The sequence below is a fragment of the Bubalus bubalis genome, chromosome 19, assembly GCF_019923935.1.
Source record: "Bubalus bubalis isolate 160015118507 breed Murrah chromosome 19, NDDB_SH_1, whole genome shotgun sequence".
Lineage (NCBI taxonomy): Eukaryota > Metazoa > Chordata > Mammalia > Artiodactyla > Bovidae > Bubalus > Bubalus bubalis.
The window spans coordinates 31,002,766-31,019,815 of NC_059175.1; the positions used below are offsets into that span (position 1 = coordinate 31,002,766).

Consider the following 17,050-nt stretch of genomic DNA (forward strand, 5'->3'; position numbering starts at 1 on the left):
TCTCCATATTGGCATGTATTTCACCTGAGTAAAAGAGAATGAAGGCTATAGAAATTTTACAAGGTGACTCTACCTACCAATATCTCACGTGAACTCTGCTACAAGTTCAAGCTGTCAAGAGGCAACAGGGAAGAATCAAAGGATAGAGACCCCTATCATTTAGAAGTCTGCTGCCCTCTGCCGTCAAGAAAAAAAAGTGAAGGAGCTGACACTTTTCAAAGCACCTACAGCTCCAAGAAGCAAGAACAGAAGTGACTGGATTCATCATTAGCCTTTTTAAACAGTTCACTTCCAAAAGGTAAATGAGTAAGTTTATACCCTGCTTTACTAAAATTTATACCCACCTTTTAACTAGTAAAACCATCTAAGGAAAAAGTAAGCGGGAAGCATTTATTGGATGCTCATTTACAATCATCCAACCTGGAGTGCTGCGGTTCATGGGATCGCAAAGAGTCGGACACAACTGAGCGACTGAACTGAACAATGTACCATACAAACACACCTGGACCATGTGACAATAACGGATTTGAAAACTGTCTGCAGCTCTCGAGAGGTGTGGTGGTAAAAAAAAAAAAAAAAAAAATGACAGAAATAAAAGACCAGAAGCTGGATGTTTTTAGTAATCAAAAGCATTTTCAGAACACTATACATGATCAAAGTAGTCATCCTAAATGATCAAAACTGATACCATTTCATAAAAAAATTCCAAACAATTAAACCTTATTTTAAGGGTTTGAATAAACATATCATTGATCCATCATTTATACTATTTTAAAGCTATACAAGTGTCAAACTATACTTTTTTTTAAAAGACAACCCTTTATTATTAAAGAGCAAAAAGCATCTGGAGACTTTCAGTGATAAGTAATACATCAGAGGGGAAAAAAAAAAAAAAAACTCATCCAAAGATAGGCCATCCTGCTACCACCTTAGGAGAGAGATTTACATAAACTGCTGAAGTGGGACACAGCGAAGGCAGGAAAAGAGAAGAGAAGAGGAGAGCCTCACTTATGTTTCAAAGATGTGGATCAAAAAGTCAGAATTTTTAAGTTGTTCCTTTGACCTAACCTCATTTATCAGACATTCACATTTACAGAGCCCAGAGTCTGGTAAATTTGTCTAAGACTATTACATATAAAATAAAGCTGAGAATATGCTTATGCATATTACCAACAGATAAGAGGATCAGAGAAAAATTAAAGTGATGCTTTTAAGTTCTTCATCCTAATCCAACATGAAGTTTCAAATTCTTAACACACCCTCCTCTACTTAAATCCAAGGTTGAATGAAAATCCAAACAGCCATATCTGAGACTTCCCAAACATTCAACATCTGCTGATTCTTACAAATCCTTTCCAGTTTTGAATCACAGGATTTTGAAACCAAATTACTAGAAATGTGTTCTATCAATTTTTGCCCTTAAAAATGGTTTCAAAGAACAATTTCAAACACTAAAATATTTTTGCTATAATTTTCTTTTAGTGAAACGTACAAAGAGGCTCTATCACCTCCATCACATAGCCCTATAAACAGACAGATGACAGAGGAATAGGATGTAGAAGAATATGACCAATTTACTCTCACTTGGCTTAAAAGGAGCCCTTCTTTTCTTCCTATAATGCTGAATAGAGGAGAAGGAAAGAATTTCTGAGAATATTTAATTAGTGTGTACCCACTTCTGATGGTATCTTACAAGAAAAAATAGGGAACCACACAGTAATTTAACAATCAAAGTCAACTTGTTAAACACATATCCTCAATTATATCACCATTACACTAATTCCACATGGTCTCTTAAAAACTAAATCAAACTTCATCTCTGAATTTACCATTGCAACATCATATTTCCAATAAACGTTGAGGATTTAGGGCTTTGTTTTGTTTCCTTTTTTTATTTTTTTTTTTTTTGCTTGCTTAAGACTGATGAGACTACCCTGTGACCACTGATCCACAGCCTGAAGAGTTCCCAAGTTCCAAGACAAAGCATTTGCAACACAGTCCAGGACTGCTCCTTTTAAGTTATTAAGCCCCGTAATGAAAATTGTATGCTACATTAAAGAGATCCTTAATTCACATAATTCTAAGCAAACTAAGAAATAAATATGAAAACAAAGGAAGATCATAAAATAAACAAAACCAAAGCAAAAATAACATGTATACCATTGACTAGCATCCCCTCGTTTCAATGCTTTGTAGGTGCTAATTAGTTGATCACAAGGCAAAAAAAAATTATTTTTGGTTTGGCTTTCATTTACTTCATTCTGCTTTATTTTCATTTGGAAACAAGCAGCAAAGTACACAAATCAGAGAATTTAGTCTGAGAACGTTGTTGCGTTTTTGTAAGCCCTCTATATCCCAAACCCTAATTTAGACACTATCTCAAGTAAATGAACTATAAAATCATAAAGAGGTTAATGTCTCTATGACCTCTGGATATAAAGCAAATCATTTATTTCAGCTGGCTATTTGGACGCTTTTGACATTTTCTAGTTTTTATAATATTGGGTGTCATGTAACGAAGAATTACACTCAGAGGATACCCAAAAAACTTCGTCAGAACAAATATTCAATTTTCAGGATGATGGTTACACTTAGGGTCCATTCCATCCCCTCTCCCATAATAAAACCACTCCACCACTCTGCTCTGGTTTGGATTTTTCCTTCAATAAATGATAAAATTATGAAGGTAAACGTACTAGTAATATTAACAGATATTGATAAGAGGTAGTATTTCTGCTACCATAACTTCTCGAAGAGGATTTCTAACTGGGAAATGAGCTAACAAAACATTCATTTTAAAACTGCTATATTCACTTGAATGTGCCAGGTGCGAGGGCAGGCTCCACAAACACAAAGGCAAATAATAAAAGGTGTCTTAAAATAGCTTCCTTGTAAAATGAGAATGTTTCCTACCTTCAGAACTAGTTTGAGAATTAGGAGTCAATATTCATAAAGCACCCAGCATAGTATACTACATCCAATTACAAACAGCTATTTCACTTTTATTATTATTATGAACCACTCTAAGCTGCTAAGCACAAGCCATGGAGAAACCATTTCTTATAAAAAACTAATTGCTTATTATAAGAAATAAGCAATTTCTTATAATAAAGCTAAGAATCAATGAAAATTAATGTGAAAAGTCAGAGAGTAGGAAAATTGAGAAGGAAAGGAAATTCGTACTTTTGAAATACAAAATGTGGCAGGCGTGTTTTTGTTATCTTGTTTGTTTTGCAAGAAGCCATAGGAATAGACAGTGAGCAATAAAACAAGCACCCCACACATCACTGGTGGGAGCTTTGACTGGAATGTCCTTTGAAGATCAACTTATCAATATCTACAGCAAACAAAAAAATCTTACTCCCTTTGGTCAAGTAATTGTACTCACAGAAATTTGATCTAAGAAAATAATCCATGATGCCTAAGGAGGAACACTGCAGCAAAAAAAAAAAGTTAAAAACAACTACTCTCATGGACTTGGATAAATAAATTATGATATATCTTTGTGATATAATAATACATAGACACTAAAATTTATTGGTAAGAAAACTAAACGTTAACATAGAAGGTATTTAAACATGTACATATGAAAAAAGATAAGAATTAAGACTAATGTTAACAGTTAAGTGGTAATGGGATTGTAGATTATTTTATATACTTATTTATCCTTTTCTATTTTCTTAATGAAAGATGTTTCATTAAATATCCTTTATTTTTGTAACCAAATAATATTTTTAAAAAATTAAAGCTTCAACTGTTCTTGATTCCAAATTACTATAATTTGCTATTATAGAGTAGCAATCTAACCCAGTGTGATTTCTATGGTCACAGACAGCTATGAGACCTTGTTAGCCTTATATATAATACAAGTATTAAAAAAATATCTGAGGTATGCTGACAGTAAATGACATGCCTGAGGCAGTGAAAATAGAAAAGAACAGCAGAAACGGGTCAATAAATATGAAAGAACAGATAAAAATTTACAGAAAGATGACATAATTGCAGAAGTACATTGGAAGGACTGATGCTCAATCTGAAGCTCCAATACTTTGGCCACCTGACGCGACTGAAAAACAACAAAGAGATAGATATAATTGCAGAAACACATGTAGAAAAGAGTACTTTCAACAAGTGCCTTTTATACCTTATTATAGTTAAAGCTATAGAAATGCTATTTCAAAAGTTATTATAGTTACTATAACAACAGAAGAAACTAAGTGAACAGGGAAAAAGAGAGGAAATAAAAAGACACAGAAATCTGGGGAATACTGCTGATAAATTTAAGAACCCAACTGTGGTGCTGGAGAAGACTCCTGAAAGTCCCTTGGACAGCAAGGAGATTAAACCAGTCAATCTTAAGGGAAATTAACCCTGAATAGTCATTGGAAGGACTGACGCTGAAGCCCCAGTATTTTGGTCATCTGATGCGAACAGCTGACTCATTGGAAAAGCCCCTGATGCTTGGAAAGATTGAGGATATAAGGAGAAAGGGGCATCAAAGGATGAGATGGCTGGATGGCATCACCAATGCAATGGACATGAACTTGGGCAAACTTCAAGACATGGTGAGGGAAAGAGAGGCCTGGTGTGCTGCTGTCCATGGAGTCACAAAGAGCTGGACACGACTAGGTGAGTGAACAACAAGGAAAACCATTTAAGAGAAAAAGAATAAAGTTTAGAAGGTACCCATGCTGACTTTTCAAGAACTATATACAAGTCCCCCTTCATCTCCCCACTGGCCTTGTAAAAATTCAAATCCTCCCATTTAATTTTAAAATTAGTATTTGACATCAACCGTAAGTTTAAGTGGGACTTCCCAGGTGGAGCTAGGGGTAAAGAATCTGCCTGCCAATGCAGGAGACGCAAGAAATGCAGGTTCAATCCCTGAGTCAGGAAGATCCCCTGTAGTAAGAAGTGGCAACCACTTCAGTATTCTTGCCTGGAAAAATCCATAGACAGAGAAGCCTGGCATGCGAGAGTCTGTGGGGCCGCAAAGAGGACTCAACTGGGCACACACACAGTAAGTTTTAAGTATTAGTGACAATCTGCTGCCCCCTGCTGGCCATTCAAATTTACCAAATGAAGCAAGAAAACTACTTCTAATACAACTGAATAAATTTTGCTTCTTTATAAACATTTGCTTTAAAAGAAGTACTCCAAAGCCTGACACTCTTCCAATAAGAAACACCTTTCCAAACTCCCTGCACAACTTGAAGGATTTTATTTTGAAACCTCTCAGCTGGTTTTGAACTGAGGCTTTCAAATTTTTGTACTCAAAGTATGTCCAAAGAAAACTAATTTTTTTATTATGAAAAGGTAATTTTAGCATTCAATTTTAAATTAAAACATAAGAGAAATTCTGAGTTGTAAAGTAAGGGCTTTTAAACTTCTAATAAAAGAATGAAGGTGGAGTCATTTTTCTGCCTGAAGGATCAATCGGTATAAAGGCAATTCTGACTTTACCCAGTTTCATGCTTGTCCTTTCACAGCCATTCAAAACCATTATTTAGAGAATGATAGCTATCATTTGAAAAAGTGCTTTAGTCAAAACTTCATATTTGCAGGTTATCTTCTCGCCTTAATAGAAGAGAATTCGAAACAAAAAAGAAGCTAGGAAGTATCTGTCAATTTTTTTTTTTCAAACCATGCTGACCACAAAACTTCAAGATAAGAGTGTAAATTGCAGTAAGTTTTCTGGAAACCACATGACAAAAAGAAGACAAAGCCCAAAAAATGAGCACACCCTTTTACTTCTAGGAATCATCCTAAGACAAAAATCAGAAATGCCAAAAATGTACTTATGTACAAGAAAGAAATATCAAACAACATTAAAGGTAAAGCATGGGGGGGAAATTAAATTTTGAATATCCATATGATAGATTAGTACGAAACCCTAAAAATAGTATTTAAACAGCATTTTTAATATAAGCAGAAAGACTATCACTTGGAAGATTAAAAAAATTAAATATAAATCCTATGGACAGAGGAGCCTGGGGGGGCTACAGCCCATGGGGTCGCAAAGAGTCAGACACAACTGAGCAACTAACACACAATATACAATATGATCAGACAAGTAAACACAGAGATCTGTAATACACAAAGAAAAAATTAAAAAATAAAATCTTAAGTGTTTTAATCACCAGATGAAGTTAGAAGGTTTTTGTCTGGATATTTAATGTTATAAATTATCTACACTCAGGTACTTTACAAGCAGTCTGGAAAATTCATTCAAACGAAACACTCCAATACTTCTGCTAGAGAGAAAAAGAACTGACACGGTCATTTCTACTGCAAATAAAAGAAATAACAGACAGGTCCTGATTTTCAGAACAGTATTTCCTTCTCCTTCACTGGCTGCTTCCTTACCACACACATGATGTAGGACAGGATTGCGCCCGAGGAGCCAATAAGGGCACCCACAATGGTCAGCAGATTGTTGTTGAGCAGGAAACCCTCTGCACACAGGGCCCAGCCTGAGTAGCTGTTCAGCACAGTAATGACCACGGGCATGTCGGCACCCCCAATGGCAGCCGTCAGAGTCACACCCTAGGACGAAAACCAGAGTGGAATTCAAAATTCACGCATTGGAAAGGAACCTCTGACACTGAGCACTGTGGTTCATAATCATTCCAGTCTTCCAATTAATATATTTACATGTAAATTCCATGCCTGGGAATGACCCCTATCAGACCAACTCTCCTACAGATATAAAAGTGAAAACACTGAACCATGTTTTCCACCTGCAAAAAAAAATCCCCAAATCGCTAAGAGGCACTAACCATGAGCAGGCAGAAATTGGAGAGGGGTCTACACTTGGAAAAAAGTAATAGCACTGAGTTGATGTTACATTTTTTTATGACTTTAGCTGATGAGCAGGGAGGGTCCTACTGGTGCCAAGAGAAGCAGCTAAAACTCAAATACAAGCCCAGTCTTATTTGGTTTGAAAATCTGAGGGTACAGTTTTGGGTGACTAAGCAATTACTCACTCCTGTCCCAACTGTCACGTGACACCTTTATTGCTCTGGGGTCTTCTCACTGGATCAATGTTTCGGTCAATAGGAATTTAAAGAGACAAGGGTTTCAGTTCTGTTCATTGGTGCCTGCTGTGTGACAAGCCCTCTAAAATAAAACAAGTGTCAAAGAGACCTTGCCCATTAGTTGCTCTCACACTTGATGGAAGCTCTGATATCAAGCCAAACAATCATATAAAATGAAGGGATGACAGAAGATTTGAGATGGTTGGATGGCATCACCAACTTGATGGACATGAGTTTGAGCAAGTTCTGGGAGTTGGTGATGGACAGGGAAGCCTGGCGTGCTGCAGTCCATGGGGTCGCAAAAAGTCGGACACGACTGAGCGACTGAACTAAACTGAAGCAATTACTATATGTCTAACTTTGTGCTAAGCACCATAGATGACTTTTTAAATTTTTAACATAAACTTCGTCATTGAAGAATACAATGAGAGTATACTAGACAAACATGAAGTAATCCGTGAACGACACAGAACTAATAGAGCAGCGCCATACACTGCTATAACAGAATGCTAAATTGTGACATACAGACTCACAGAATACTCTATGTACCCACATACTAAATGCAATAACCAGACAGGAAGAGAAGACCAACCTACCCTAGGAGGTTTCTCTGAACTCCCCCACGGGACACACAGGGTTTAATAAATGCATTTCACTTTATATGACTATTCGGCTTAATATCAGAGCTTCCGGCAAATGTGAGAGCAACCAATGGGCAGGGTCTCTCTGACACTTGTTTGAGGAATTGCCACACAGCAGGCACCTGATGAACAGAACTGAAACCCTTGGCTCTTTAAACTCCTCTTGACCAACACACTGATCGAGTAAAAAGACCCCAGAGCGATAAAGGTGCCACATGTGACAGTGTGGACAGGAGTGAGTAAGTGAAGAGAGGGGGGATTTTATCCTTACACTTTTCTATATTGTTCAAACTCTACGAAGATGAACACATAACAGCATATTAAAACATGTTTATTCCATCAGGGGTCTTGAAGAGACAGAAATAAGGTCAGACTGTAACCTAATAAAATACTTAGTTCCTCACTAAGAACATGCTTTCCATCTCTGACCTCTTACCATGACAGCAGAGAGGGCTGACACAGAGCCCAGACAGGTGATGCCAGTGGTGAAGCTGGGGTCCATCATGAAGGGGATGATCCCACCCACGCTAGCAGCCAGCAGGCCCGCGTTGAGGAGGTGCCTCCCAGGGAGCAGGAGAGGGGCGGACTTCAGGATTCCTAGGGCAGAGGATGGGGCCATCAGAACCTAAGACGTGTCCCAAGAAATTCCCTCAAACAGTCTAAGTCATTTAATCATAAGCTACAAGACGTAATATTAGGATAAAACATACTACTTAAAATAGCACTTTATATCACCAGCTACTGAAACATGAAAACATACATTAGAGTTCTTACACATACACATTAATGGAGGTGGGAAAAGTATGGCTCAGCTTAACTCTCCTTTGATCACACAAGTTCATTACTCTTTGTCATGGAATCATGAAAAGTGATTTTTCTTCCCATATGACCAAGACAGAAGTTAAGTGTGGTCTTATTTATTTCAAACTTCAAAACTGAGTCTTAGTCCATTCATTTTTCTGATTCTATCAACTGAGCCCATGGGAAAAGGGTCCTTGTTTGCTGCTTTTAAAGACAGAACATATCATAGGCATTAAGCTCTTCTGTGATTTTTAAGTTTCACGATGTTCCCCACTTAATTCTAATGACTTGATTACTGAGAGGCAAGACCAGGTTTTTAAATCACAAACCTGTTTTTCCAGAGACTCGCGTTTTCATGAAAACACTGAAAGCAGCTATGAGAGTTTTTTTTATTTTTCCTTCCACTTCTATTTTCATGATTGGCTTTAATGGTTGCCAAAGCTGCCACACTAAACCTCTAAAATGTGTATTTGTTTTCAAAGTAAGTACTGTATACTAATCATACAAATTTATTCAATAAGCCTCTCTCTATTCTGGGAAATCTACAAAGTTCATTTCTGTGAATGCTATACAGGCATGTCTAACCAAAAATTATGAAGATGGCATTTTGTTCATATGTATCATCAAATGTCAACTAGTCCCTGCAGGCAAATTCTGTGCACTAGTTTCCTCCATGAGCTGTCTCCAGAAGCCCTGGCTTCAAAGCTTTGTGAGATTTGTAAAGACCAATAAAGAGAAGCCATCTTTCTTGAGAAAAAAACTTTCATAGTGTTTCCCAGAGTCATACAAATATTCTTCGCCTAATAGGTTCTACTACTAAGCCATTTTCTGAAATTGAAATGGACCCCTGAACACCCTAAACAACAGATATTCACCTCCATGTTACACTGGATCACTTACCCTGCAATTTTCCATAGGCAACCAGAGACCCACTGAAGGTCACCCCACCAATGTAAGTACCGAGGTAGGCCACGATCTTGGTAAGGTTGGCTGCCGCATCCGTAGCGAAATGTGGATATTCTATGATGTACTCAGCTATGCACGTAAGCACAGCTGCCAACCCCACTAAACTGTGGAAAGCAGCAACTAACTGAGGTAAATCCGAAATCTGGATGCGTTTTGCAATTGTCAATCCTGTCAGGAAATAAAAGTCAAAGAAAAATTAAAGCATGACAGACCTTTGAGAATTAATCCAATAAAGTCCACAATTAAATATTACTTGGCTACACGAAAGAAGGAAATCTTGTCACTGGAACAACATGAATGGACCTTTAGGGCATTATGCTAAGTGAAATAAGCCAGACAGAGAAAGACAAATACCATATGATCTCACTTATATGTGGAATCTAAACAAACAAAGAAGCTCATAGATACAGAGAACAAATTGGTGACTGCCAGAGGCAGGAGGTAAGGGGTGGGAAGAATGGGTGAATGGGATCAAAAGGTACAAACTTCCCATTATAAAATGAGTAAGTCCTGGGGATGGAATGTACAGCATGGTGACTATAGTTAATAACAAAGCTATATTGCAGATTTGAAAGGTGCCAAGAGAGTAGATCTTAAAAATCCTCATAAAAGAAAAAAAATATTTATGTACAGTGACAAATGTTAAATAGACTTTTTGCAGCGATCATTTTGCAATATATATATGTATATATCAAATCATTATGTTGTATATCTGAAACTAGTATATGTCAATTATTCCTCAATTTAAAAAAAGACAACACTAAGGTTATCCATCACTGTCATTAATAACTATCTACTTCCTAGCAAAATACTCTCTTACAGGACTATCCAGGCAAGAACATTGGCTTAAATACCCTTTCATATAGCAGGTTCTTTCAACCACCTCATCAATGCCAACCCCAAAGAACCCAAACACATAGCATCAACTTTTCCTCACAAACTCTGAACACTCCCCTGGACTAATGTTTCTTCAGATTTCTTAAAGTTCCAACTAAACCCCTTAAATTCTCCCCACTGCATGAACAGCCTAGGCTCCCTTCCCTATTAGGCATCACTTGTCCCTTAGCACACAAGAAACAGCTGGAATGAAGGCGGCCTAGGTTTTCAGGTGGGCAGAAGGAAGCCAAGTCCAAAGGTAATGAAATGCAAATATCTGAATAGAAAACAACCAAACCAGGAGACTCTGAAGGAGTTACCTGGCTACAGGTAGATGATACAGAGGACTTGGGCTCATAATATTTGCAAAGACCACATCTAAAGGTTTTCCTGCCAGGAACCTACAGCACAAGCATTTTCCTTCAAGTGCCTTTCCAGGGACTGTAAGAAAGTATGCACCGCTTTCCCAGAGAAATAAAACAGGAGACGTAAAGCTAAAGCTGTGCTGGTAAGTATTTAACCACCAGCCTCCCAGGATAAAAACAGGTGTGTGTGCCTGGATGGGAGGCGAGTTGGGGGGAAAATGGAAACATGTATGTATGGCCGAGTCCCTTCACTGTTCACCTGAAACTACCACAACATTGTTAATCAACTATACACAATACAAAATAAGTAAAAAATTAACAGATTAGAGAATGCTCCTTTTTCCTATTCTCAAAAAAGATTCATGTAAAAATGGTGTTTCATTTTTCCCTTAACTATTTAGAAAAATTCACTAGTAAAACTATGAACTTTTCTGAAAGAATGCTTTTTTGTTTCAATTTCAATAGATGTAAATCTTTATTTTAATTTTAAAATCTCAGCCTATATCATTCTTGGGAATATATAGTTATAAAATTATGCATAACACTATTTTATTACCTTTAATATAATTTATCTTTTTATTACCTTTTTAATAGCTGTAGATCTAAGTCATTACTTTCTTATCCACTGAAATGATATATACAATTATACATGTATAATTATACATATATTTGTATTATCTTCCCAATCTTAGAATACTGTCGATTTTATACTTAAATAAACCAACTTTAAGTTTTTTAAAAACAGTGTGTGTGTGTGTGTGTGTGTGTAAATATAGGAGGTTTTACTTATAAATAGGTATGTGGTATACAAGTTTCAAAAAATAAAAATATATACAATATTCTTTATTGTAAGCTTCATCTAGCCAATTGACTTTCACCAAATGCTTTTGTTGATTTTTGCCAAACTCTGGTACCTGCAGCCAACCTAGTGTTTGCAACTGATGAATGAGTATAGTTCCCACATGAATGCTGGTTGAGATTTTTGTTTAACAAATAAAATGACAGTGAAACAACGAGGTGCATGTAAGAGCTTCACTCACTGTCAACCATGTGAGTGGGAATTCTGCTGAATCTGAAAATAGTTTCCAAATACTAGGAGAATATTCAATTTTTTTGTGCAATTCACAATATAATGGCTACAGACAAAACACACATTTAAGTTTAAACTGCATTAACATTTTCTCCATCACTTTCTTAGGTCTGGACAATCAACAAAACAGTAAATGAATCCCAGATTTGTAGCATTTGTTGACCTATATGGTGTAAATACAACTGCCATGGCTAATCTGAAGCTACAATGTGAAGGCATTAAATACGGATTCAGGAAAAGATGCACAGAAGCCCATAATTACATAGTATTTCTACCACACAGACATAAGACACGTGGATAATCTCAAAAGTGGAGATAATACTGCTACTGCTGCTGCTGCTAAGTCGCTTCAGTCGTGTCCGACTCTGTGCGACCCCATAGACGGCAGCCCACCAGGCTCCCCCGTCCCTGGGATTCTCCAGGCAAGAACACTGGAGTGGGTTGCCATTTCCTTCTCCAGTGCATGAAAATGAAAAGTGAAAGGGAAGTCGCTCAGTGGTGTCCGACTCTTCGCGACCCCATGGACTGCAGCCTACCAGGCTCCTCCATCCATGGGATTTTCCAGGCAAAAGTACTGGAGTGGGGTGCCATCGTCTTCTCCGGGAGATAATAAAAGCTAGTTAATTCATTAGAAAGTCATGAGTATTCAGGATTATTACCTTTGTTTCTAATTCATTTAGTTTTAAGTTTATATAATTTAATTTTTTATAATGGCTGTGTTAACAACCAGTCCAAAAGATTCCTGAAAATTTAACAATCAACCACAACACACCACTGAATAAAATTAAAACAGTGATTTTTCTGCTGGCACATGTTTTCCGTGTTTTTAACAGGTCTGAAGCCGGATCGTCTGCTGTTATTTAAACCCAGCAGAATAAAACATGAGCCTACAGACAGTACACACATACAAGTATTCTAACCTCCTGTTCTATTATCAGCTAAAGGAACAGTCAGTAAAGGAAAACAAGAACTGAGTAAAGGCACTTCTTAGCCCACTTTTGTGACACAGTTCATATTACTCAATGTTTTAAAATGTTTATTTCTGAATGACAATTATAATACCAACTGTGATGACTTTTGCCAAAACATTTACTGAAGCAACTTCCGTAATAGGCAACTTAATTCCTTTGTCAATATAGGCTTCAAACACACACATATATATTCAGAAACTGAAGTGCAAGTAAAAGTTCTTACTCCTAACAACATACTCCTAAATCTCTGAGCCTAACTGCCTTCAGGTATTCAAAGGACATGCGTTTATATAAAGGCAGAACCCACAAGTGCTTACCAATGGTACCGCCCAAAGCCATTGCTCCAGACATCTGAGCTAACAATTCTGGACATGGTTTTAGGCCTCCGAGGGTGGCTGCCAGGCCTCCAGCCACCCCAATCATGCCCAGGGCATTGCCAAGACGTGCAGTCCCCTGGGTGGAAAGCCCGGCCAGGGCACCAACACAGCAAAGACCGGAGCCCAGGTACATAATCTTTTCAAAGGAAAAGGAGGAAACAGAGAGAGAAGTTATCAAAAACTTTCAGTCCATCAGCTTAAAAACTACTTCAAGGAAACATGATTCTCTAAGACATTTCTAAGGACAATTTTAAAGTCAGACAATTTTAAAGTTAAAAGAGCCAATATGATCTATTCTTTTAATATTTCTATATATATTCCTATCCATTGGGGATATTAACACACTAAATACTTTAAATTGTACTTGCAATTAAACCATTTACGTACACTGATTTCTTCTGGACTTGATAGCATACAAATGCATATAAAAGTATGCATTTAAATTTAAATGGAGTTATTATGGGATCTAGACCTGACCCAATGTTATAAGGGAGCCAACCCCGTGAGGCTGTAAGTGCCAGAGACCATGCTATACACGTTACATAAGTTATAACCCAGTCTCATGAGATTCACAGGAGGAGAGAATCATCATCCTCATTTTATAAAAGAAAATCAATGCATAAAGAGGCTACATAATTTTTCTAAGGACAAATGATCATTAAATAGCAAATCTGGGATGCTGACATAAATCTCCCTGACTCACTGCTCTAACTCTTCTCAAAGACTGTGTTCATTCAACAACATACGTGTTAGAAACAGCAGAAACTAAGGGAGACATGATTTTTTGGCTGTCAGAGAGGCTGCACTCTAAAATAGTCATTGAAAAGAAAGGTATGACTGAGTTCAGAACAAAGCTGAATCTCTATTATAAATTATATTTAGATACGGAACTTTCCAAACTTCAACTTGATTATTTCTGTTTTCCTACTCAGCATTCATTTTAAAATTTTCTTTTTTAAATGCGCTGGCATAACATCTGCCAGATCCATAGAGGAAATAAATAAATAGGAAAAGGACTGACAGTATTTTAATAAAAATTTTTCAAGTTCTTAACTGATTATTTCATTGTATCCCCACAAAAATCCAGCTAGGTACATAAAAAGGACACTTATAACCTTCTTGACTCTTTTTACATGTGGAAAAATGTAGGGACAAAAAGATAAAGCCATATTTGCAGAGTTAGCGGCCAAAGCTGCCTCTAAAATCCAGGGTCCTGATTCTTAAGAGGATGAGAATGTTCTATTTGATCAAGATGCTTCAAGAGTTACTGTCGTATTTGATTGGTGGAATTAGAATTTTGGTAATGGTAATCTCACCAGGACGAAGACACAGTACCAAAAAAAAGCTTTCAAAAGAGATTCTCACCTGTTCAATGTTATAACCACTGTAGAGGGAGGCTAAATATCCTCCAACAAAGGTTCCAGCAGGGAGCAGATACAGGTAATTATACTCCGGAGGGTCAGTGGGACGCTTGAACATGTCCAGCATTCTCTGAGTCACCAGAAAGCCACCTTATCAAAGTAAATATAAAACAAAAAGAGGTATCTTAAGCAACATACTTTTTAAAGTGCTACGATTTTTCTATGTTAAGCATACCTTTATCATCTAGGAATAACTACCATTTTAAGTTAATATTTTAAAACCTCAAAATTAGAAGTTATTCTATCATTCGAGCCAGTTACATTGAAGGGGGAACCCTAGAGACATTCAGGAAGAAAATGTGCTATCAGAGCACAGAACCAACTATTTCTGCATGACTAAAAATAAACAAGATATTCAAATAGCTCAGGAAAATAAAAGATCAAAAGGCCAGTATTTTTTTTCTTATAGATTACTCTATTTGTTAAACCCCAGAATAAGTGGTTTTAAAAAATACCGTATCAGCAAGTACTAGGTCTGCTGGACACATTAAAGAATTTTTAGCTACAAAATAGCATCAAATGGGTTTCATACACAAGTCATGTGCTAGGCTTTCAGTTTTCAGGAACATGGGACAGGATAAGGCAAAAGGCTAAAGTTTTATCTAAAATTATACTTATTTAAAGATGCTATGGTGATAGATCTGCTGCTGCTACTGCTGCTAAGTCACTTCAGTCGTGGCCGACTATGGTGATAGATCTAAGTCAGCTTAATTCAAAACTATGCTTGCAATAACCTTCCAGTTAACCTGAAACAAGACATCATTTTATTTGTTTTGGGGCATTCAGGGGTAGGGGTGCTCTTTTATCAAAAAGTTTCTAAATATTACCAATGGGCAAAAATAACCAATTCCCCTTCACATAGAGCATTTATAATCTGAGTGAAACATTTTTTAAAAGGCATGATTAAATTCTTAAAATCAGAATGTTTATTTTATATATTTAATATATACATTGTAACAAATATATATCATTTTATATTTGCTTCTCATGTCCCCACCAAAAACAGCACTCTGGATTCTTTCCCCGTCCTCGTACCTGCAATGTTGACTGAGGATATGAACGTAGCAAGAGCAGCAAGGCCCTGAGAAGTTGTGGAAGGATATAAGTGTCCTCCCATCAGCACCAACCCACCGACTGCAGTCAACCCTGGGAAGAAAGCACACGTGTGGTAAACAGAAACAATCACGCTACCAAAGCAAATGTCATCAGTGACAAACCTCACAAGCACACGCACCATGAAGGAGAAAGCTCCCACACACATTCTCACTGAAGTACTTTCGTGGGCAAAGAGTTGACAAAACATTTTCTCTTTTTGCGTAAGAATTTTAACCTTGAACTTTCTAGCTCTGTTCCCCTGATAATGATATAAAGCAACGATGTTATTAGATGACATTACTTGTGGTGAAAAGGGACCTCTGCTGGATACGAAGCATCCGAACTGGAAAATGCTATACATGAACTAAATATGATGGTGAGAGCCCACAGCTTTGGGCTTTCCTGAGTAGACTACTTCTTGGAATTGGATTTGTTCCCGGTGGAGATTTCCTGGTGGCTCAGACGGTAAAGAATCCGCCTGCAGTGTGGGAGACCTGGGTTCGATCCCTAGGTTGGGAAGATCCCCTGGAGAAGGGAATGACAACCCACTCCAGTACTTTTGCCTGGAGAATTCCAATGACAGAGGATCCTGGTGGGCTACAGTCCATGGGGTTGCAAAGAGTTAGACACGACTGAGTGACTTTCACCTCACTGGTGGAGATCCTGAAAGCTACGCCTGTGGCAAGAGACGCTCACCAGGGCCATGAGGTTTCCTAGCCAGCGGCTCCCATATCTGTCCAATGTGGGTCTCATTCCTCAGATCTGAGCCATCGCTAGGGACCACAGAGAACAGTCTTGGGAAGAGCCGTGTGCACTACTGCATGAACCATCATGCTCCTGTGAAACTCTGCTTCCAAATTTCTTTGGAGGAATCGTTTCTTTAAAGGAAATCATAACTGAAAGAAGAAACAGTGGCTCTGCCCTGCTTGAAATGGGGGCAGCCCAAAGGCTTGACACACCTCCCTGGCTTCTTACTTCCAAACCGCACCCCTCCACCTCTGGGAGCCCAAGTCACCACAACCACCACCACGATGCCAAGCCCTACAATTTGGAAACACAAACTTTATCAACCTCATGGAAAGCACTGTGTGAGTTGAACAAGCCCTTGAAAACCTAAGATGAGGGAAAACAAGAGGGGAACAAACCTGAGATTGCATTAGTCACAGACATTAGCGGTGAGTGGAGAGCAGGAGTCACTCCCCAGACAGTATGGTAGCCTACGATGCCAGCCAAGCCGAAGGTGGTCACCATCTGGGAAAAGGCTAAATTGGGAGCCGCGATGCCCAAACCTAGTATCCCAGTGAGACCTGGAGAAACAGGAAAGAGTGTGAGCTCACATCCAGTTATCTCAGGAGGATTAAAAGCACACGCACACCACACACAAACAAACATGTGGCATAGTCAAGGCTT

The 17,050-nt window shown here is 37.9% G+C and overlaps 1 protein-coding gene across 5 annotated transcripts in view; it reads right to left on the reverse strand.

Moving 5' to 3' along the window:
• NNT (nicotinamide nucleotide transhydrogenase) overlaps positions 1-17,050 on the reverse strand; it is a 93,397-nt gene that overhangs the window by 26,778 nt on the left and 49,569 nt on the right. For all 5 annotated transcript variants that reach the window (XM_006056202.4, XM_006056201.4, XM_025270541.3 and 2 more), the window contains 7 exons: positions 16,786-16,947; positions 15,581-15,691; positions 14,490-14,635; positions 13,065-13,260; positions 9,380-9,613; positions 8,115-8,275; positions 6,367-6,546 (listed from right to left, as the gene is read on the reverse strand). In XM_006056202.4, coding sequence (XP_006056264.1) covers positions 6,367-6,546; positions 8,115-8,275; positions 9,380-9,613; positions 13,065-13,260; positions 14,490-14,635; positions 15,581-15,691; positions 16,786-16,947 — 1,190 coding nt within the window. The remainder of the gene's footprint in view (positions 1-6,366; positions 6,547-8,114; positions 8,276-9,379; positions 9,614-13,064; positions 13,261-14,489; positions 14,636-15,580; positions 15,692-16,785; positions 16,948-17,050) is intronic.